The sequence below is a fragment of the Vanacampus margaritifer genome, chromosome 13, assembly GCF_051991255.1.
Source record: "Vanacampus margaritifer isolate UIUO_Vmar chromosome 13, RoL_Vmar_1.0, whole genome shotgun sequence".
Classification (NCBI taxonomy): domain Eukaryota; kingdom Metazoa; phylum Chordata; class Actinopteri; order Syngnathiformes; family Syngnathidae; genus Vanacampus; species Vanacampus margaritifer.
In genome coordinates, this window is record NC_135444.1 from 23,722,528 (window position 1) to 23,745,256 (window position 22,729).

The 22,729-nt window shown below is 42.2% G+C and overlaps 2 protein-coding genes across 9 annotated transcripts in view; one reads left to right on the forward strand and one right to left on the reverse strand.

The window, feature by feature from the left end:
• The window catches only part of slc22a23b (solute carrier family 22 member 23b), a 41,754-nt gene that overhangs the window by 213 nt on the left and 18,812 nt on the right, over window positions 1-22,729 (forward strand). Inside the window, exons 2-6 of one of the 8 annotated variants that reach the window (XM_077583369.1) lie at window positions 1,140-1,300; window positions 2,847-2,986; window positions 12,267-12,380; window positions 12,526-12,709; window positions 15,718-15,901. The gene's annotated coding sequence lies outside the window, so the exon portion shown is untranslated. Of the gene's footprint in view, window positions 1-151; window positions 239-1,139; window positions 1,301-2,846; window positions 2,987-12,266; window positions 12,381-12,525; window positions 12,710-15,717; window positions 15,902-22,729 lie in introns of all 8 variants that reach the window. The other 7 variants (XM_077583368.1, XM_077583372.1, XM_077583373.1 and 4 more) reach the window with 7 other exon arrangements.
• On the reverse strand, window positions 1,140-20,897 carry dspb (desmoplakin b). The gene is made up of 24 exons (XM_077583362.1): window positions 20,592-20,897; window positions 19,064-19,148; window positions 18,234-18,355; window positions 17,682-17,832; window positions 17,445-17,570; window positions 17,292-17,351; window positions 17,051-17,218; window positions 16,758-16,862; window positions 16,174-16,269; window positions 15,981-16,106; window positions 15,694-15,846; window positions 15,269-15,423; window positions 14,715-14,841; window positions 14,427-14,613; window positions 13,544-13,830; window positions 13,282-13,460; window positions 12,957-13,095; window positions 12,493-12,686; window positions 12,240-12,402; window positions 12,065-12,148; window positions 11,514-11,621; window positions 11,286-11,384; window positions 10,659-11,156; window positions 1,140-8,311 (listed from the first exon to the last, which is right to left on the reverse strand). The coding sequence occupies exons 1-24, from the start codon at window positions 20,819-20,821 to the stop codon at window positions 2,843-2,845; spliced, it is 9,111 nt and encodes a 3,036-aa protein (XP_077439488.1). The 5' UTR covers window positions 20,822-20,897; the 3' UTR covers window positions 1,140-2,842.

Here is a 22,729-nt window from a genome sequence, read left to right on the forward strand (position 1 = left end):
GCTTCCCCCGGTGAAAACAAACTGTGTAGCCTATATTGTATTGCTTTTGCCTGTGACTAGTATACAACCCATGCAGATTGTTACAGTGGTCAAATGACATTTCACCACATTTTGAAATCATCCTCACAAATCAAATTACAACGATCCAAAGTCCAAGACAGAGCTTCTTTTCACCGAGGAAGACGGCCATTTTGTCCTGTGACGTAAGCTCGGGAGTCGGAACTGCACATAGGAACACGTAAGAAACATTTATTCAATATTTGGATTTATCCATCTTGACCGTCAAGGGTCTCATGTGGCTGAGTGGTTTACACATCAACCTCACGGTTGAGAGGTTGGGCTTAGTTTAATATTTGTGCTCCAGGCAGGCCCAGGAGCATGTAGTGACCCGGGACAAGTGCTGAAAGTTTTAAAGGGGGCACATTGAACTTTTAATGTGAAAACAATAGAAATATATAACCTATAGGCCCTACACAAAATGCTCATTTGTGGTCATTCAATACAAACGTGTTGTTCCTACTGAACAGGTGAGCAAGCGAATCATGAGCAAATACTAAGGCTTAGGTAGAAGCCAAGGCTAAAAACAATAGACAGGCATACAGTGGTAAGATTGAATTTTATTTTAAACTGGGAATAAGCTACAAAGACATTCTGGTAAACCTGGTATTGCAGGCTATTGATAAGAACAGAATGAGAAATGACACTTGCTTGGACAGCAGGCATGTGACGCCCAAATGAGTATTTTGTCCGCCCATTAAGTCTATTCCAAGGCCTCAAAAAGGTATTTTGTGTCCATGTTTTATCAATATTGTGGCCATTTTTAAAATCTTTTCTTTTTAATGAAACACACAATTGAGAAAGTCCACCTCACTTTCCTCATCCACGGAATATCATTTCTTCTCTGTACTCAATTATTTGGTGTTTTATTTATTTATTTTTATATATACAGAGTAACATGGGACACTGAACATTCAAGCACCTTTTGTATTGCAATAATAGGGGGGAATACCTATGAAAATTGGCTATACCTCATTATAAATGTTTAAATCTAAATTTAAGACTTTTATTTACACTCTGGCATTTAGTCCAGCTACCTGTTTTACTGCCACTTCTTCTCTCTCCTCCTCCAACCTCCCCAGATTTGAGAGGGAGCTTGGTGGTGATGACCGAATCTGAGGCTGTTGCTGTATGAATTCTGCACCGATCAACCAGGACGAGGTCTGTACCGGATCACTTCTCCGGGGACATCGCTGTGGAGGATTCTGCATCAACCGGCCGGGCCAGAACCACTTTCCCTAAGGTATCCGTCTACCTGCAGCGTTTCATCTTATAAAATGGACTCTAATGCATTTAGCTAACATTGTGTAGCAACATATTATGTGATAAATGCTGCCCGCTCTGCATCCATGATTAACGCCACGGCAGCACAAACTACAGTAACTTGAAATGCACCGCTACAGTAAAGCACTGACTGGGCACACTCATGAAATAGGATCTATTGAAAAAATGCTGGAGTGAGAAATTCACTGTGTATGTAGCTACTAACCAACTTACTGGCCAGTAAGGCAGAATGAACATTAACACATGGACAGTTGGACACCTATTAATTCACTCGAACAAGGAATCAAAAGGTTAATGTTTTTATTTATAGACTATTACAGAACTTAAAGCTCTAAACTGTAAGAAACAATGACACAATGAAGTTCAAAATCCCCTAAATGTGTACAATCTGGTGTTTGATCAAACTTTGGGCAAAAAATCTTTAAAAAGAAAAACAGACAACTAAAAAATACACTGTTTTGAGTTGATACCTGCTGCACCTTTTTGTTATTTTCAATGAAGACGACAGAAAGAACATCCGTCGACCTAATTTTAGACAGGATGGAATGATGACCTCTGCATATGTTGGCTCACATGCTAAGCAGAAAAGACTTGCGTTTTCCAAGTACATTACTTTTTTTGTTTTAGTGTCATGATGGTTGGAAATGTTTTCATGTGGATGATTGAGTGTCAGGGTTGCTTGTTTGCGCAGTTCAAAGCTCTGAGTGAAAATGTAGAGCGGGATACTGTATGTTAGCATCTCACACTAGCTAGCCAGCTAGCATGAGGATTTCACAACCCTGATTCTGCATTCAAATGAAGTGATTGTTGAATGCATGTTTTACTGATTAATACTGATTGTTAATTTTGCTAAACACTAAACATCTTATAATGTACTTGCAAGACTGTTAAAATGTTACAGAACTAATAATTGTGAGAGTTTAGACTGAATAATTATTCTCAATGAGCAATTTAAACAAATCAACATCAGATTGTGGTTGAACTTCAAGGTACATGCAACTAACCTTGCACCGATCCCAAGACAAAACAAACAGAGTAAGTAGCCTAATAAATGCAGAATAAATGCAAACACAGCGTCTTTATGTTCCCAAAGCAAAAAAAGCCCCTTTTTCAGACAGCAAACAAAGCAGGTCATTGGCGTTCAGAAAGTGCTTGTGGCACTGCACATTCCGATTTGTGTGTCAATATTAATGCCAGTGTCTCGCGCAGTGACAAAAGGTGTTGTTGGCAGTCTCGGGTGTTAAAATGTGCACGCTGGTCGTCCTTGTCTGTTATGCATTGATTGCTTGATTGTATTCGCAAGTCAACTTCAATCTCCCTATTCCAAACGGGTCCATTACACATAGGACAGTGAGGGCCTGTTTAATACCTTGCTCTTGTCCAATTGGAATTTCCCCCCAGCACTTTCAAAATACGTATCAACTCTTCAGATTTGTTAACAATAAAATAGCAATGATGTTATAGGTGGCAACTCTAAATGGATTATTTTTTCTTTGTTAATTTAGGATCTGGTGGAAAGGTTGGTAATGATTGTATAACTGGTGGACAAGGATGTGGGAGAACCCAAATCCAGACTGCTCCTTCGGGAACTTCGTCGTGAGCCACTTCGAGAGCCTGTGCTGGATCCTGGGGCAGATGAAAAATTGTAAGGACTGCTTATTCCTCTAGAGGACACGGATGATGCTTGAAGCATTCGAAGCCCAGTGCTCTCCTCAACTAGACAATTGTCTAGAGCCTCCTTATAAGAGATCTTCAGTTTGCTCTTGGGACATGTTAAATTCTTTGTGTGGTGTCTGATGTCTTGGAGTTTCATAGCAGTGCTGCCATCAATCCAACCCATTTTCAAAGCATCTTCTGTGGTTCGTCTACAGCCCAGTTCTGGGTCATAAAGTCCTCCTGTCACAAATTGGAACTCCATAAACCTCTGGCCTGCCTCATAAGGTAGCCACATTTCCTTAATGGCTTCAGCAGCAGACATTTTCTTGCCACTTTTGACATCCTCATAGCCAATGAACGCTTTCTGAGCAGGCTTGAGTCTTGCAGCCATATCATCATTAATTATACCTTGACGGGAAGCTTCTTGGATGCTGAGCCGACGCCCGTTTTCTGGATTTACGATTCCTCCTGTGCAAGCTTGTGCCTCCAGCAATCTCTGAGCCGTGATGGTATCAACCAGACCAGTATTTAGAGCTTCCATAATTGATATTTTGTCTAAAGTCTCCGTATCAAATATGGCGCCCACAGGATCCTTTTCACCAACACTTTCAGCGGGGGAGGCCAGGGTGAAAGAAACACTCGATATTTGATTTTGGGTGTCCGATGAGCCTCGAGAACCACTGCTGGTTGCAAAGCTTTGCTCTTGAATAGTCGGAGGTCTTGTTGTAGATATCTTTGTGATGGAAGAAGATTTTGAAATGACTGTTGATGATGATGGCACTGAAGTTGGAAACGAAGCCTGTGATGTGGAAGTTAATTTTGGCACTCCGTGCTGAGTTTTTTCAGTGATGATATCGGCAAACTGCGTTAAGGTGATGACACGTGAGCGATACTGGTCAACAACTGACTGGTCAATGGCTCCTTTCTCAAGCAGTTCATTGATGTGGTACTCTCTACCTGTCTTCCTGTCAATGATGACAAAACGTTTAGAACCGTCTGGTTCAGTGATGGTGATCTCTTCCCACTCACACTCCTGTTGAGAAAGCTCCTGGTAGGTCTTAAAGTCAATATAACCTTTATCATATGCCTCACGTATAGACATCTCCTTGTTGGTCTGCGGATCCACAATTTTTACTCTCCTCTTTCTTAAGGTGTTTTTCATAGTTGCCTCTTGTTTTTCCTTGTCAACAATTGGCAAAAGGATTAGGCCAGTCTTCTCATCAGTAATGCAGCGTTTCTTAAGCTCCAGGTATGTTACCTTTTCCTCTGTGTTAGGATCAAAGAAATCCTTACTAGCAACATTCTGATTGGTTATGATCGTGTTCATTTCCTCGTCTAAGCATCCTTTGTGGTAGGCCACATCTATATCAAGCCGATGGCTGTGTTCAGGATCAATAATACCACCACTGGCAATCTGGGCCTCTAGCAGACGGATGCCATGTCCTTTCGCAACTAGACCCCTCTTGATTGCCTGGAAAAGAGAGATAACATTTTCCGTACCAGGCAGTTTGTAACCTGTCACAGCTCTTTCTGCTGATCGTAGGGTGTCCAGACACTCTGGCCCAAATAGTCCTTTATTATAGGCGTCACCAACAGTGAGGTGAACATTGTTCACTGGGTCGACTATAAAACCCGATGCGGCCTGGGCTTCAAGAAGCTCTAGAGCGGTCCCGGGTCGCAATAGTCTATCTTTTTTGGCTTCATAAAATGTCATCACCCTATCACTGGTTTCGTCAATGAGTCCTGCTATGCAAGTGGACCTGCCCAAATAGGAACGCAGGCGGTACTCAATGTCCTGACTTGTCAATCTCCCTCTCTTCAATTCATCAATATCGGATGGCTCCAGCAGGTTGGCATCTACTAGATCTATGACAGAGACCTGACTCCGAAGCCCTTGGACAGTTGTTGGTTTTTTAGGTTCTGGGAGAAGTAAAAAACCTGTGCCAATGTCTGCTCTGCATCTTTTTTTAAGGGACAAGTAGCTAACTGGCAGGTGGGTGTCTGGATCCAGATAGCATTCAGGATCCTGACTGAGGGCCTTGTATAGGTCTGCACCTATCAGATCTCGATCCATAGCAATGTCTCTAGGGAGGTATACACTGAGTGTAGGGTCCAAAATACCTCCTGCACACTCTTGAGCCTGAAGTATGCGAAGAGCTGTGTCCTTGTCAATCAGTCCTTTTTTCATGGCCTGGCCAGCTGACAAGAGCTTTGAAGTATTTGGGTCTCTGTAACCTATGGCAGCAGCTTCAGCAGCAAATAATTTTGATTCATCTTCCTTACAGACTACACCTCTTGCACATGCTTCCTTAACGGTGAATTTCTGATTTGTCTGTGGGTTAATGATGTGTCCTGTGGCTGCCAGAGCTTCAAGTAACAAGTCGGCACTGTCAGGGGAAATAACACTTTGTTTCTTGGCCTCAGTAAAGGACATTTTTTGGAATGATCCAGCTGCAACCCCAGCAATTAAACCAGTCCCTTTGAGGAACACCTGTTTTTCCACAGACACCTCCGGTACAGTTTTCTCTCCAGTAACTAGTTGATTTAATGTCGCTTTGTCCAAGATTCCACAGTCAAACAATTGTTGTGCTGTTACTGTCTTGCGGACACCATCAAATATCAATTTGGAGGGATCCATTTTTTCTGAAATTGGTAAAAGTTGCAGACCACTGTGAGATTCTATCTTGCATCTTTGTTTCAAAGCACCATAACTTACGTCAAGCTCAGGTTCAGGATTAATGTAGTATGCGTGACTCTGATTTAGAGAATTGCGGAGGTCTTCATCTAATAAATTGCGTTTGATCGCTGTGTCTTTTGGGAGGAATACACTGAGATTGGGGTCAAGTATGCCTCCAACACACTCTTGGGCCTGCAGGAAGCGTAAACCAGTTTTCCAATTAATTATTCCCCTTTTCATTGCCTCATAGACCGACAAAGGTTTTGCCGTACTTGGATCTTTATAGCCAATAGCAGCAGCCTCTGCGACCAATAATTTATCCCTGTCCTTTATATCAACTATTCCTCTGGCGCAAGCCTCGTCTACTGTTAGCTTCTGATAGGTAGTGGGGTCAATTATGTGTCCTGTGGCAGCCTGAGCTTCCAGTAGCCAATCTGCAGTCTGTGGGGACAAGAGGCATTGTTTTTTAGCTTCTGACAAAGAAACTTTTCCCTGATTCTCAGCTTGAACCCCAGCAATCGGTCCAGTACCCTTCAGATAGACCACCTTTTCAGCAGACACCTCAGAGACGGTCTTCTCCCCTTTCACTAACTGGTCGAATGTAGGCTTATCAAGCACTCCGCACTCAAACAACTGCTTGGCTGAGACTGACTTGCGAACCCCATCAAACATCAGTTTTGAAGGATCTTTTCTCTCGATAATTGGTAGAATTATCAAACCAGTGTTGAATTCGGTTTTGCATTTTTTCTTTAAAGCCTCATAGCTGACATCAAATTCAGTATCTGGGTCAAGGTAAAACTCTGCATTTCGATTTAGAGCCTTACAAAGACCTTCATCCAAAAGGTTGCGATTCATAGCTATGTCTTTGGGGAAGAACACACTCAGATTAGGATCTATAACACCCCCAGAAAAGTACTGGGCCTGCAACAAGCGTAGCCCAGTTTTCTTATCAATGAGTCCTTTGTTTATGGCTTGAAAGACTGAAAGAGGTTTAGCTGTACGAGGATCCCGATAGCCTAAAGCGGCAGATTCTGCTGCCAAGAGCCGATCTCGATCTCTTATGTCCACCAGTCCTCTGGTACATGCCTCCTCTACTGTGAATCTCTGATTGGTCCTGGGATCAATAATGTGGCCGGTTGCTGCCTGGGCGTCAAGTAGTAAATCTGCACAATGTGGGGGCATCAGCAACTGTTTTTTGGCTTCTGATAAAGACACAGTCCCCAAAGATCCAACTGCTACACCAGCAATTGGTCCTATCCCCTTTAAAAATACTTTCTTGTCTTCTGACAATTGTGGGACAGTTTTTTGTCCCTTTGTTAATTGGTCGAATGAATGTTTGTCCAAGATCCCGCAATCATGCAATTGTTGTGCTGTGACTGGCTTACGAACACCATCAAAAATAAATTTGGAGGGGTCTTTCCGCTCAGTGACTGGCAACAGTAGCAGACCAGTATGAGCCTCTGTCTTGCTTCTTTTCTTCAAATCTCCATAATTGACGTCCTGGTCAGTGTCTGGGTCAAGATAACACTTTGGATTCTGGGTCAGAGCATAACCGATGTTTTCATCCAAAATATTACGACTAATAGCCGTGACTTTGGGAAGGAACACACTGAGATTTGGATCCAGTATGCCTCCAACGCACTCCTGAGCCTGCAATAAACGCAGTCCAATTTTCTTGTCAATCACTCCCCTTTTCAAGGCCTCGTACACTGAAAGTGGCTTGAGTGCACCGCGATCCTTGTAGCCAATGGCAGCAGCCTGTGCTGCTAAAAGTCTGTCTTGATCTCTTGGGTCTACCACTCCGGCAGCAACTGCCTCCTCTACCGTTAGCTTTTGATTAGTTCTGGGATCAATTATATGGCCTGTGGCTGCCTGGGCATCTAGTAGCAGGTCAACGGCAGCTGGTGGTAGAAGACGCTCTTTCTTTGCCTCAGTTAAGCTTATTTTATAGGGACATCCAGAAATAAAACTGTCAGACTGTGGGTTTTCAATGATCACCCCTGCTATTGGGCCTGTTCCTTTTAGACTAACTTTTATATCGACAGATGCATCAGGAACACTTTTTTGCCCTTTGATGACCTGGTTAAAAGTGAACTTATCCAAAACACCACACTCAAGCAATTGGGCCGCTGTAACTGGTTTGCGGACACCATCAAAAATGACAGTGGAGGGATCCACGGTTTGGGGTTCTCTAGTTTTCTTTAACTCATTCTGCATAGTTTGTCTTACAATAGTCAACTCTGTGAATTCTTTCTCGAGGACTGACAGCTTTCCTTTATATGTTTTCTCAAGCTCACTAAGTTCCCTTAGAAGCCTCTCGATCTCCCTTTTCAAAGTAGTGTTTTCCCTTTCCAGACGTTCCTTGTCTGCATCATATTGGTTGACAAGACCCTTCTTACTTTCAAATTGTTCCTTCCAGTAACTTAAGTCTCTTTTCACCCTCTCATTCTCCTCCTGTGCACGTTGCTTATTTTGAAGCTCAGACTCAAGCGACAACTTAATGCGTCGGAGTTCCTCCTCGAGCCTTTGGAGGTGATCTTTGTCTGTCCCAGACAACTGGAGTTTCAACAGCAGTGCATCTCTCTCTTTCACAATATCGTCGTACTGTGACTGCAGTGATAGCATTGTGGTTGATGTCTGTGGAAAAATAGTGGGATAAACAAAAAGAAAAAAGTTGGAAATTAGACAATTGTACAAGCCACATCTCTTTGAAAAAGTGGTGTGAGAGAAAACAGTATGGAGAGATCAACTACCATCGGCTACGCTTGAATGACAAGTCATGCAGTTCATTTATACGTACAGATAGACAACTTCCTGATTTCAAAAGTCCGGGTGCTGGGTAGAATAAAATTTCAAAAGTTATTTCTAATTTGGTGTAGTTATTTATGTTTATAAGGGCTAATTCACAACCAAATTCACCTCAAGGCACTTTTAATTTGGAGCAAGTACTGCTTAACTCATTCACTCCCAGCCATTTTCACTAAAGCAATCCCCTTCACTCCGCTGTTTTACTGGATTGTGACTGATTTTGCAAGGCCCACGGAATATTGTGTTCCTTTGCTATAAAAACATGAAACATACCAAAAGAAAGATTAAAGTCTCTTCTTTCATCAAAAAAAAAGTACATTTCTATCCGTTTCCGTTTTGCAGCAATTAGCATTAGAATATAGCTAACTTTCATCATTATTCACAAATCTATTTCGAATTCTGAGTAATTGAGGTTTTTTTTCAACATGGTCCTGGTTCATTTCCTATGCTCTCATGCTTCCTCTGCTGCCACCTGTTGGCCGTTTGTGTAATAACTACCATTTATTCAACCTTTTTTTGCAGTTGAGAGGCTGCATCAAAACCTTCTGTATGCTCCAGCATTAAAAACAGCAACATAAAACGTATAAATACGTCTTTGGGACACTTAAAATAGAATGTATTCATATGTTTTTTGGGAGCAAATGAGTTAATATGCAATAATTGAGAATTTGATGCCTGCAACACAAACTGCACATAATGTTTTTCTTTGTAGACACCACTCAAACTCTTGGGAAATCAGAAGCTTATTGAGAAACAACTAGAGAAGATGATTTTGAGGTTCATGCAAGCAATCAAGGATCTTTCTCTTGGCAGTGGTGACTACTTGATTCATCTGGAAAGATGAAAGAAGTCTGGGATTAGGTTTCAGACTTCCAAGTACCTTAGTAGCCTGAATTAGCATTTTCTCAGTCTCCAGTTTGAGGTTGTCCCTCTCCAAGGAGAGCTCTGACACAACGTTGTGGTAGTCAAGATTGCTGCGCTCGCTGGCCTGCAGCTGCAGCTCCAGGGCAGTAATTTGAGAGGAGACCTCATCATCATGTTCCTCTTTGAATCTCTGAAGTTCTGCTTTATTGTGTCGCGTTGTCCTAAGCTCCTCTTCCAGCCTCAGTCTTTCTTTCGTCAAGGTTTCAGTCATCTCCTTCAGAGTTTGAAGTTCAGAATAGTTCTCGTTTAGAGCTTTACTCTTCTCCTCTATAGTTCTATACAGACCCTCGTTTCTTTGGTTCACCTCTTTAACTTTTGCTTGCTCCTGTAACAATTGATGTCGCAGGGCTTTTCGCTCGGTGCTGAGTTGTGCTAACTGTTCCTCAGAGGCACTGTTTTTTTCCAAGCTTCTTTCCAGTTCCTCCTGCATCATGAGGCACTGTTGTTCACCTCTCATTTCTCGCTCTTGGTTCTGACGTAAAGTGGTGACGGTGCAGTAGTATTCTCTCATCGTCATAGCGGTCTTTTCTAACTCGATCTCAATCTGTCTCCTTTTCGACACTTCCTCTTGGTTGGCTTCTCTTACGTTAGCCAACTGGATCTCCAGGCCATCTCTTACAGATTGAATGTCCTTCATGCGGCCCTGTAGCCGATTCAGGTTTTCTTCTAGTCTACTTCGATCCCTGTTCTCCCTCTCCAGCTCCAAATGCACATTCTGAAGCTCTGCCTCACACTCCCTTAATTGGGCCACAGCCATAGCTGAACTCGCGACCTTTGCTTGAAGCTCGGCCAAGGTGTGTCCGAGCACACCTTTTCCTTCTTCTGTAGTTTTCCTCCTTCGCACCTCTTCCTCCAGACTGTGGGTGACATAGGCCAACTGCTCAGTCTTCTTCTGTAGCTCTTGTTTGACTTCAGCCAGATCCTCCTTGTACTTGTTGTTTTCCTCTTTCCGCTGCTTGATCAAAACCGCAATCTGACTTTCCAGTTTCCTTCTCATGTGCCCTTCTTCTGCGATTACGGAGCGCTGCCGATGGGCTTCTTCCTCTGCCTGGCTGGCAGACATCATCAGCCTCCTGAGCTCCTCCTCCACAACCCTCCCCTCTATTTGCATCCTGTCGTATTGCAGTTGAAGCTGAGATGTGTCGTCCTCCCTTTGGGCTGAAAGCCTTTGAATTGTGGTGTGACTGACCTGCATCTGGGATTCATAGTTGAGCTTTAAGTTATTGATCTTTGCATTGCATTGACTTCTTACCTTTGAAATCTCCTTCTGGAGTTCTGCCACCTTGGCGGTTTCCTCTCCTAGCTTCCGCTGCAGCTGTTGAATCTCATGCTCTTGATTTGCCATCGTCTTTTCCACTTCCACTTTGGACCAGCTGACACTGTCTAACTCTGTATGCCTCTTTCTAAGGACAGACTCGTACTCCTCTTGTTGTTGGGTGTGGCGCTCCTCTGCCAATTTCCTCTTCCTCTTTTCTTCCTCCAGCAAGTAGTTGAGACGTGTCACCTGATCTTCGAGGTCCGCCAGCTGGTTGTGAGTGTCATCGAGGCTGTCTTTTGCGGCATTGCACTGCAGAGCAGTGGTTCGCTTCATCTCCTCCATTGACAGCAGCTTTGCCTGTGACTGGGATAGCTCGAGTTGATAGCGCGCAACGGCGTCTTCAAGAGATTTATTCTTGCTATCGCGGTCTTCCATAGCCTCCCTCAACGTGCGAAGCTCTTCCTCTAACAGGTCGATCCGAGTGCTTCGAATCTGGAACCAAAAGCAGAGCCATTCAAGATCACTGCAGTTCACGAATGCAAAAATCTTGTTGCCATTTCAAAATCATGTTATCGTACAACGCTGCCATATTTACATATTAACAAATCCAAGTTTCAGTACCTTAAGATCCTCCATGTTTTTGAGAAGCTCTCCTATGAATTTCAAGTAGTCGTCTGACAAAGTAAGCAACTCCATGTAACGGGTCTGCAGTTGCGTAGCCTAACAGAAACAGAACTCAGTGATTACTTAATTGTTCAATATAAATGTTATCACTTATCACATATCAAATTCAAAGATTTAACATTTAGTTTTGAAGGGATTGTACAGTTCCACATGGGTCTATTTTACCTCCTGAACAAGATCCATGGATGGCGATCTTAGCATCGTTCTCTTGATAGGGATGTTAAGCAAAGTCTCTAAACCAGACGTGTAACAGCCTAGGTCTGTTTCATAATCCTGTAAAACAATACGACATACATTTGAACATGGATCCACATTGGAAATATGCCACCAGAAAAGCTCAGTTTGCTTTGAGTCCTTCCGGCGATTACTACAACTATTACGGTTAGTAGGACTACATTTCCCATGATTTTTAGACACGGAATATGTGATGAATAATAGTTGTTTATATCCCATCACTAATCTGTGTTGTCAGTGTTGGTTTATGTTTACGGGAGGAATGTAGCATAGAGGAAAGACATTTGACAACGTTTATTTGGTCTCATTCACAAAACTTTCAAATGTGTGAGCACACTTCACACAGTCTAGGCTACTTTTAACACGTTTATGTCTCTCATTCTTGAGTAAAATCATTGTTTATTGCATTTCTGTGATCCTGTAGTTCAAGATAATATTTAATAAATATAATCAATTAATCAGTGAAGTGTTGACCTCCTTACCTTGATGGAAGTCACACAGGCATCATTGTCTTTCTGGACACTTTCTAACGTGTCCCTTTTGGCTTTAATTTCTGCATTCAGGGCCTTGACAACATTACAAACGCAAAGATGTCAGAACAAACATGACACGGGCACCAATCACAATGACAAAACGTTAGAAAGTTGGTCATGAAACCTTCTGATTGTTTATGTGGTCCTTCAGAGATTGAACGTTTTGGATGTTGGTGGCCTGCAGGGTGTCTTGCGTTTTGCGAGTATCATCGATCCAGTCGCTAAGGGAGGAGCTGGACTGCTTGTAGTGATCCAGTTGAGGCAGGTACTGCTGCAAGTCCTGCAGTCTGAAATCCATCCATTTATTTGAGGCAAACCGTTTGCAATCTTTTTTTCTCAAATGTTATTGATGAAATGTCGACAAGTCAGTGCTGTACCTGGTATCTATCTGTGCTTTTATTCGTCTCCAGCGGTCCGACAGGAGGCCCACCTGCTCAGTGTATTTTGACAGCATCATGTCACACCCGTAGAAGGGCCCACCCACCTGGCCGTTCCAGTGGTTTGCCTTGGCAAGTTCTGCCTCCATGGAGGCCAGAACATCACTTTTCCCATCCAACTCGTACTGCATATTCTACACAGAACATGATCAAACTGGTGAGGGGAAATTACATTTTGTAGTTTTTTTTTTTTTTAACCCAAAAATTTCAGGACTCGGGACCTTAGAGACAAACCCTCCCAGGTTAGCTTAGCGCTAGCAAGCTAGTATGACAGACACGACAAAACGTTAAAACTTGACCAAAAGCAAGGGAAAAAAACCGTCCTGTGTTCTGCCGTTCTGCCGGTGCACGACAAAGAGTCCTTGAGGTTAAAGAACAGAACAGAATATCTCTCAGTAACATACCTGAAGAGTCTTCAAGTAGTCGTTCACATCTCCCAGCAACAGAGAAGTGGTCTCCTTCTCTGTCAATCTCGCCTCATGAACTTTAACTATATCTTCAGCCCGTGCCATGCTTCCCAGCAGGTCCCTTAGAGCCTGGAGCCTGGTAACAAAAAAAAAAAAAAAGGAGACGATTTGATTTCATTGAATCTACCTGGATATTCTTCACCGCTATACAGTATTGACTTCTTTCTTCATATAGACTCAAACCATGATTTGATATTTTGACCTTTTGTATTGTACTGCCATTTTATTTCAAACAATAGTCAGGAGTTGTGCAGTGTCTTACCGAAGGAGATAAATTGTTAAGTTACTCTCGAGACTGCCGAGACGACGTGTGATGAATTCAAGGTCACTGCGTAGGAATTGAGCTTTATCAGAATCGTTCATGCTCTCCAGCTCTTTCAGAATATTCTCTCTCAGCTTCATGTACTCCTCTTTCAATGCGTTGACATCAAGCTGTGCGCTCTTTAATTTTATGAAATCAAAAAAAAAACGGAATCGGTGTGCAGTAATGGTGACGGATAAGAGGCTTGTATTTTGCTGTTTACCTCCAACTGTGTGATTTTGAGGCCACAGTCTTCGGTCCCGTCATCTCCCAAGCAGATGTGAACGTGCTGACTCAGCAAGCCCTCAGCCGCCTCCAGCTTCACTCTGAGCGCGTGCAGCTCTGTTAAACTGCGAGACGACGCGGCCACCTTCTTTTTCACTGGCTCCGTCTTTACCACTTTCTTCACTTTTTTCACCTCGATCCTCTGCCGCTGTTCCTCGAGTTTTCTGGCATCTTCATCGGCAGCCGCTGTCATTATAATTAGCGGCTGCGGTGCTTGCTGGGTTTCTACATGAAAGAAACAAAAAAAAAGAAGGAAGAGGAAAGTACCAAGTTGAAATTAAGTCGAGCCCAATGTGTACTCTACCGGTACTTTCATGTAAGATTTCAATTTCACAATACAGGCACACTCTGTAATTAAACGTCAATATTGAAGTTTACTTTAACTCATTCACTGCCATTGACGACTATAGACGTCAAAAATTCATTTTAACTATTTATATTAGTTTAAAAAAAAAATCTACTTTTGCTAACAAGAGTATGAAAACCTAGAAAAAAATATTGTAAATTTAGAACAGATATGAAATTTGTGATTAATCGTTAGTTAACTAGTGAAGTCGTGATTAATTACAATTAAAAATTTGGGCCTAATTTAAAACAATATATATTAAAAAATAAGGGGTGTTTAATCGTAATTAATCGCATGATAATTTTATATCTGTTATAAATGTGCAATAAAATAATTCTAGGTTTTCATATGAAATGAAATGAAAAAAATGTTTAATAGAAATAGTTCACATGAATTTTTGACGTCTACAGTCGTCAATGGCAGTGAATGAGTTAATTGTCATACTTTTTTTTTTTTAACCGTAAGTTCAACTTACGGTAAGCAGGCAACTGCACCAGGAGAGTTCCGTAGTAAGCCTGCGCCCCGTTGAACTGGCTCTCGATGCTCCTCCTGTCAATATCAGTAAACATCTGCGATCCTTGGCAACTCAATTTGAACTCTTCATAATGAGTCTCGAGGCTGTTGAGAAGCTGGGAGTACTCCTCGGGACTCATCCTAGAAAGCTAAAAAAAAAGAACAATACAACATGAATCGTGGCTGGCGTGGCCCGAATGAAAACATAAAATGATCATCATTTAAATTGATGAGCTTATTCATCACCTACCATGGAGATGGTGAGAGCTTTGATGCGGTTGATATCCAGAAGGCAGTACTGCCAGGCAATAAGACTCTTAATGTTGATGTACAACTGGTTCCACAAAGACATTATGGACTCGTAGTACTGCTCATTTCTGTCGTAAGGAAAGAAAGAACAGAAATCTCTATTGTTTGGATATCATTTCCTTTATAGTTTCGCTTTCACCCACAAGAAAAGTAGGTGCGATAACGATAGCAGCAGCAGCTATGATAATAATGTCTTTTAAATAGCTTTCACTAAATGATTTCCTCCTTTTTGACTCTTACAATTCTCTGTCGACCAATCAGTGGACAGCAGTGTGTCAGTTGGTGGCGGTGATGCGCCATTAAGTTGTTCACCAACCGCCAAGAAACAACCAAGAAGAAGTAGCACACCGTACTACTACAACCGCTATCCCGTGTAGTTTCGATGGTGCGGTACGGTACAATTTACCGTAATAGAAATGACCAAAACGCGCTTGCTGTCCTGTGCTGCTCGGTGCAAATGGATCATATGCGCTTCTCAGGGTTAGTATGACTTACTTGGTAGCCAGATTGATGCTGAGCGGGTTGGGAGGAGGAAGGATCAAGCACACCGATGGTATGGTCATATCTAAGCCCCCCGGCCCTGTGACCTCCCACTTGCTGCGCTGACTGTTGTCCTTCAAGATGGCCTCGTCACCCTTGCAGATCACCTTCTGTAGGATCAACAACAAACCCAACGGTTTCGAATAACGAAAAATGGCTTTCATTTCTATTTGACATAAATTGGCGTTATAAACACAAAATAGACCAAGATAAATCCTTTGAAAACTTTTTCAACCAATAATGTGACCTGTACAAATGAATAAAAAAAAAAACGAAAACATTTTGGAGAACTGAGGTAATATTGCACCTAACTGTATATGTGACTGTGTTCAGAATGAATTTAGCACATTTTTTTTCCTGTTTTGTGTCAAAACATTGACCTGGTCTTGTTTGAATTCACACAGGGCTTTGACGATCACAGGTCGGCTGCTCTTCTCTTCTGGGTTTCTGGATTTCAGTCTGACGATGCTCTTGGACTTGTTCACGAGATGCTGAACTTGACTCTTGTGGTCCCTTAGCGTCTCTCTCTCCCTCTTCAGATGAAACGACACAAAGATTTATACGATCATCCAATCCAATCCTGCGCAGGTATGCGGTCAATTTCTTTTCAAGTATAATTGATTTGTTTGCAGTAGTTTGTTACTGTTGTGGTGGGGAAAAACGGTACCTCCAGTCCCCTGAGCATCTCCAGCAGGTCTTGCAGTGTAGTGTTCTTGTCACAGGTGAACTTTTTCCGAATGGATTCCTGTTGCTCCTGCAGTGTTCTGCACGTCTCATTGGCTTCCCTAAAGAACTTTAGGGAGACGTATTGATGACGTCTTTGATGAGATGACTTCTCTAAGGAAAGTTTGAGGAGTTACCTGGTCGTACGCCGCGTTCTCCTTCAGGTGCACGTCAATGCACTTGGTGATTTGAAGGAGCCAACTCCACTGCGTCTGCAGCGTGTCCCTGTAAGCCTTGAGAACAACATGCAGACAGTATATGGAAATTGTTGTCGTTAACTCTTTCACTGCCATTGACGGCTATAGATGTCAAAAATTCATTTTAACTATTTCTATTAGTTAAACATTTTTTTCCCACTTTTGTTAACTCTTTGACTGCCAGACGTTTTCAGAAAAGGGATGCCGTGGGTGCCAGCCGATTTAAGCATTTTGACTGATCTTTCAAGGTCAACAGAAGATTATGTGTTTGGACTATGGAAACACACATACTACCAAATGAAAGATTGGACTCTCATCTTTCATCAGAAAAAAAATTTTGTTTCTACCTTATTCCGTTTTTCAGTAATCAATAATAAAAAATGGTTAGTTTCACTTCTGTTTTGAAACAAACGTCTTTTAACGTCTTTGGCACTCCTCCATAGGATTTTACTAAACGTTATTTAACGTTTTTGGCAGTCAAAGAGTTAAGGTTCCGGCAGCTTGTGTTAGCGAGCGGACGCTACCTCGATCTTGTCTGAAGCTGGATGTTTATTCTTCAGGAGGGCGTCCACTCGCACCTTCAGTTTGTTCAGATGCTTTTCTTTCTCCTCGAGGGCACTCATCAGCTTCTATCAAGTACAGCGCGTGTTTGTGGTTAATTGGACGAGTGACGGCACTGCCAAAATGTAAAGCGATGCATAGGATTGCCCCTACTTCGTAAAAAGCCCATTTTGACATTCCAACGTTCCGTACTCGGCATTATTCTCTTTTGAGGTGTTGTGTCACAACAACGTACGCGTGTGACGTCGATACTAACCGAATAGCTTTCTTGCTTGCGGGGGATGTACTGGTCCAGGTTCTTGTCACCCCAATCAAAGATTAACTCTTCTTCTTCCTTGTCATTGACCCACATGATCTCTTTGGACAGTTCTTGAACGATCTGCTGGAGCTCCCCCAGTTGCTTCGTCCGAGCAAATGACATTTGCTGTAGCGACAGATGCATATTCAATATAACAAGACCACCGCCACTTATTTTGCATTTATGGCATTTGTTTGACCTGGAGACTGTCCCACTCCTGGTCCAAAGCGTGAAGATTTCCTTTGTCTCCTTTCTTAACCTGCGGGACGATATTCAAATATTTGTAGAATTTCACAACTTGTACTGAATTTATAGTGTGGACGATTTTTTTAATTTTTTTTTTTAGACCCACCAGGTCACTCCTGGCTCGGTCCACTTCCGGGCTGTTTTGGATTGAGTTGTGAAACCTCTGGTGGCTGATCAGATTCTTCTCTATGCCAGCGGGATCTTCTCCCCAGTATGTCGTCTCAATCAGACGCTAGAGAAAGCAAACAAGCAAACAAACACACGGCATACTGCACACGTGAGCAACTCTTATTTGGCAAAAGCCATGTGAATCTCGCCACAAGTTTGCTGCGGGTGCAGCCACCTTTTGCTGTCCAATCCAGGCCACTGCATCATGAAAGCTCCTCCCCGGCTCCTCCCAAGAACCGGAACTTCCTTTGCCGCTCCTCCTCCTCTGCAAAGAGCCACTCATGGCCAAGTGGACGCCCTTCAGCTGATCGTTACAAAGCTCCCAACTATAGATCGGGGAGAGATGGATGCAAATCGGAAAGGTGACATGCGGGGAAATACTTGCAATTGCTTGAGGTTACTGACAAAAGTCCATATGTGGTCAAATGAGGAGTTTGCAGGGTTTTGTTTATAAGAAACCACTGCAGCTGAGGAAGGACAACTTATCTGAAATCGTTTAAATTGGTTTGGCGTTGCTGATGATTTATTGGTTTATTGGATTTAATGAATACAGTACTCAGCCACTACTGGTCCCAAGTCCCGATTTTTTTTTTTTAAGGGGTGGGTTACACCTGGAAGGGCTTGATGGGACATGCTGAAAGTTGCAACATCATTTTATGGACTACATCAATTTAATTTGTGTCAGAGCCCCCCCCACCCCAAAAAGTGTTCAATTCAAAACGCTTACGTTCTGACGACATTGTCACTCGGCTGTCCCATCTGCCGCAGGTCCATTGCGAAGCCCTTCAGTTGGTCAATTGTGTCCTTTGCCCTCAACATGTAGTGCTCCGCATCAGCCGTATTGCCTCCCTGAAATGCACAATTGCAGATTAAATAACAACAAAAACAGGGAAATGCTTAGATGCCGTGCTGTTAAATAAAAAATAATCACAAGAATCTCATAACACACAGAAATAATACAAAACTCTGTAGAAACAGCAGGAGGGAGGAAAAAAGGAAAAGAACAACACTAATGAGGACAAATATTTTCAATACTCGGCAGGGTTAATTAGTTGTGATCTACGACTTCACCACTAGGTGTCAGTATATCATGCGCACTCATTCTTTACATGCATCTTGGAGGGAGATTTATTTTCTCTGTAAATGTCAAAACAAAGCATTTTAGAATGTACCTGCCAATATTTAGATGTTATTTTCTTATAATTTCTCATTCAACACACATTTTTCATCTATCCTTTCGGACACAAAATTGACAACACTAAACTGCACACGACACTGAACTAATTCAACACTAAAGACAAGCACGTTCTTAGGAAGTTGTCGTGTTCACTGACTGTGACTTCAAATCAGCGGATGTTTAACAGCCGCGATATGATTTTGTTCCAAATGAAATGTTTGGCTAACTCAAATTGTCATTTTGTCATTGATTGTGACAGTTTTCTAATAAAGAAAAAAAAAAAACATCAAGAAGAAGTGACACGCTGTCCACAAGCATTTTGTGTACTTATGGTGTGGACGCTAATAAGATGGAGCAAAAACAAATATGAACTCACAGACCTGTAGGGCAAATTCGGCTTTGCGCAGGTCGTCTTGACACTGCGCTTGAAGAGACACGGCCCTCTGATGGATGTCGTTGAGGCCACTGCACAAAGCAGCACAGTAAAGCGATCATCACGTTGTTGTGAAAGAAAATTCACCTCAAATTGTCGTTTACAGCCATGACATTTTCACCACCTGCAGTCAACGAGAATTTATTGCTGTCCAACTTCATTGTTACATATTGAGAGCTGTGTCTAATATTGTGACTCAGATGTGTTGTCCCTAAATTAGGTAATTGCAGGAAACGGCACTCATTATGATACACAGCAGCTAAAAACAAGCACGCATACGCGAAAGGCTCACGATAAGAACCAATTTCTAAACCTTGCTAACTGTAATCATGTTGAGTATTATTGAATGCAACATTTTTATTTATTTTTTTACAACGGCAGATCTATTAGATCTCATTACTGTGTGTGCTGTTCACAATGTTTCACAGCGTTACACTAATGTGTTGTCAAATGTACATTTTTTGCATGCAGGTGAATGAAAAGGATCGATGCGCTTTCCGTTTGAATTACTAACACTGACTTCTTATTTGCCACCAAGCTAATCATAATTTTGATACATTAAGGTGTCACCGAATGTCCGTGTGCAGTCGATGTACTGGATGCCGTTTACGGTTTAAGATAGATCAGGGGTGTCAAACACATTTTTTCCCACAGGACACTTAGAGTTATATTTAATATCATTGTCACAAAGGAACAACGAAACTTAGTTTGGAGCATCCATACAGCAGAGTTGGTCAAGTGCAAAACCCCACAAAATAAATAAATAACTGTTTTATTATAAAAAATATATATTATAATTATTAATATATTAATATAATTATTTATGTAATATTTTATATATATATATAAAATTCTATTATTTAATTAATTACAATTATTCAATTATTTAGAATTATAATTATTAATTATTATAAAAGTAAATTACTACTTTTGAAATCAGCAAAATATCAATGTTATTAATTATTACACCGATTTTAGCAAAGATCATGGAAACTGACACACAGGATTTCCTTTTGCGGACCACATCAAAAGATGTGGTGGGCCGGATCTGGCCCCCAGGCCGCAAGTTTGACACCCGTGGAATGTATTACGCAAATTCACGCAGTTGTTATTACTGAAGTGCAAAAGAAAAACGGAGTCAGCAGAAGTAGCAAATAAAGCTCAAAATACTGTAATTGGTCAAAAGTGTTTTACTGTTGGGCAACTCTCGTTTTCATTGCAACGTATCCTTAGCAATTAAATGAGACATTTATAAAGTAAATCGCCAGCAAAAAGTAGTCTAGCGTAGACTTCATTTGTATCAAAATGTGTGAATGTTTGCTGATCCGTTTTCCGGTACAGTTTTGCTTTCTCAACATTTTGCCAACAAATTATTAGAGTTGGAGTCAACGGAGTCTTTTCGGACTCGCTTTTCAGGAAAGTTTTAGCAAATGAAAGTTCAAATGAAAATTGCCATCTCCTTTTTCCAACTGTACCTAATTGCGCCTCCCGTGCTGGACGTCATTCTTCCTATGGTGTCGACCGCCATCGCCCCTCCGGAAGACTTTGTGTTGTATCCGTCCATCAAGTGGTCGTATCCGTTGCCCCCCGCCTGCACGAACTCGCTGCGGGTGTAGCGGAAGGACCCCCCGCCGGTGGTCATGGGCTCTCCCCTGCGACTCGAGCTCATGTTGCTCAGCGCGTTGTGAGAATCGTACTGACTCATGGCGGCCAGCTTGCTCGGGTCACAAGATGGGACACCGGAGAGGACTGCACGCCAGTCGCTGCCTCTCCCTCCACCGGCCACGAGCAGACTGCACCCGTGCTCCAGGTGGCTCAGGGTTTTTTTTTTTTTTTCTCGTAAGGCCACACCTTCTGCCCAACCTGCTGAGCCAAAATGTTTCTTCCACTCTGCTTCTCTTCCTGCCCCTCCCAAGTCTACCTGGAGCAGAGTGTGTTCGTTTTAGTATTTTTTTTTTTAAAGCACAAGGTCACCCAATGTCAAATTCGCGGCCCGGGGGCCACATCTGGCCCACCACATCTTTCTATGTGGCCCGCAAAAGCAAATTATGTGCATCAAAAAAAACGTCTTCTCTTTAAAAAGGGTTCAGATATTCCAAGCATTTCTTGTTATCAAGCCAACATTTGAACACTTTTTACTGGCTTCTGATTTTAAAAATAGTTCACCAATTTGTTGTGTATGTTTTTTGGGGTTCACGGTCATAACGGCCCTTCCAATGGAACCAGAACTCACAAAAATAAGTTTGACACCCCAAAATAGCAATAATGACAAATAGAGAAAATATTTGGCTGAACAGAGGGAAAACAAATCTCTCTCTAGCTTCTAATATTGACTTTATTTTTTCCATTTTTTTTTCATCGGTTCTCAACCCCTGGAGTACCCCTATACAGTCTGTTTTCCATGTCCCCTTCAGCCAACACAGCTGAGGATCTTTATCAGGCTTCATGCAGAACTTGCTGATTAGCTCATCGTTTGAAACACCTGTGTTGGCTGAGGGAGACTCGAGTAACGGGTTTGAGAACCAATGGTTTAAGTAAAAAAACTAAATAGCTTTTTGTATTCGTCCGTCCGTCCGTCTTCTTCCGCTTATCCGGGGTCGGGTCGCGGGGGCAGCAGCTTTAGCAGGGAAGCCCAGACTTCCCTCTCCCCAGCCACTTCAGCCAGCTCATCCGACGGGACCCCAAGGCGTTCCCAGGACAGCCGAGAGACATTTGCTTTTTGTATTGTAAAATATGAATCTAAAAACAAAATGTAAAAACTGGTTTAATTAAAAAGTGTAACGGTTCTTCCATTCTGCACTGAGTTTAACACGGCGCAGTTATGATGGCAGCACAGTGCAAGCATGTCCATATTTGGCGTTGGTTGCTAAGCCAGCAAAACAATATGGCTTCTATGTTTTGCAAATCTGGCACGAGGTGTGGCTGAGTTTTGGTATTTTTCCAGCCTGTGCAAGCAGATGCAGCGCAGCGACTCTTAAAAAGGGAATATTGCCGTTGTGGGTGTGAACAGAATTAACTTCATTTTCCGCCAGCCAAAGCGGCTAAATTAATTTGGCTGTAATTTTTTGTTTTTTTTATGGAGAGCTCAGTAGTGTTCATTTGGCTGTGATTAAATAACATCACCCTCTTAAAATAATTGCCTCAGTCATATTTTTTTTTGCAAAAAATATAATTTTTTGCCTAAATCATCTCCTCGTGCTGCAAATGGTTCCATTTTTCCATTTAGTTTCCTGAAAAAAGGACGTACACGATTATTTTAAGAAGGCACCGCTAAATATTGTTTGGAACTGCTCCAGATGATGTAAGTGGCACAGTTGTGTTTTTATTTCGTAGTGATGGTTTCTATAATTGAGACACGATATTATCTTCTGGTGCAACAACGTGCCCATTGTTTTGTTTTTTTTACAACCTTGCGTTAGCTCATGCGCACAGCACCCACTTTCCCTCCAGCCAGTGGGCGGAGCCATCATGAAAACAAGTTTGGCGAGCAAACATGAACGTGTCTTGGCTTTGGTGCTGTACATGGAGAGGATACAGATTAGTTCACGAGTTATTTAAATGCATGAAGCAAAATGATCATTCCGTTTTCAAGCAAACTGCGAATATTTTTGTA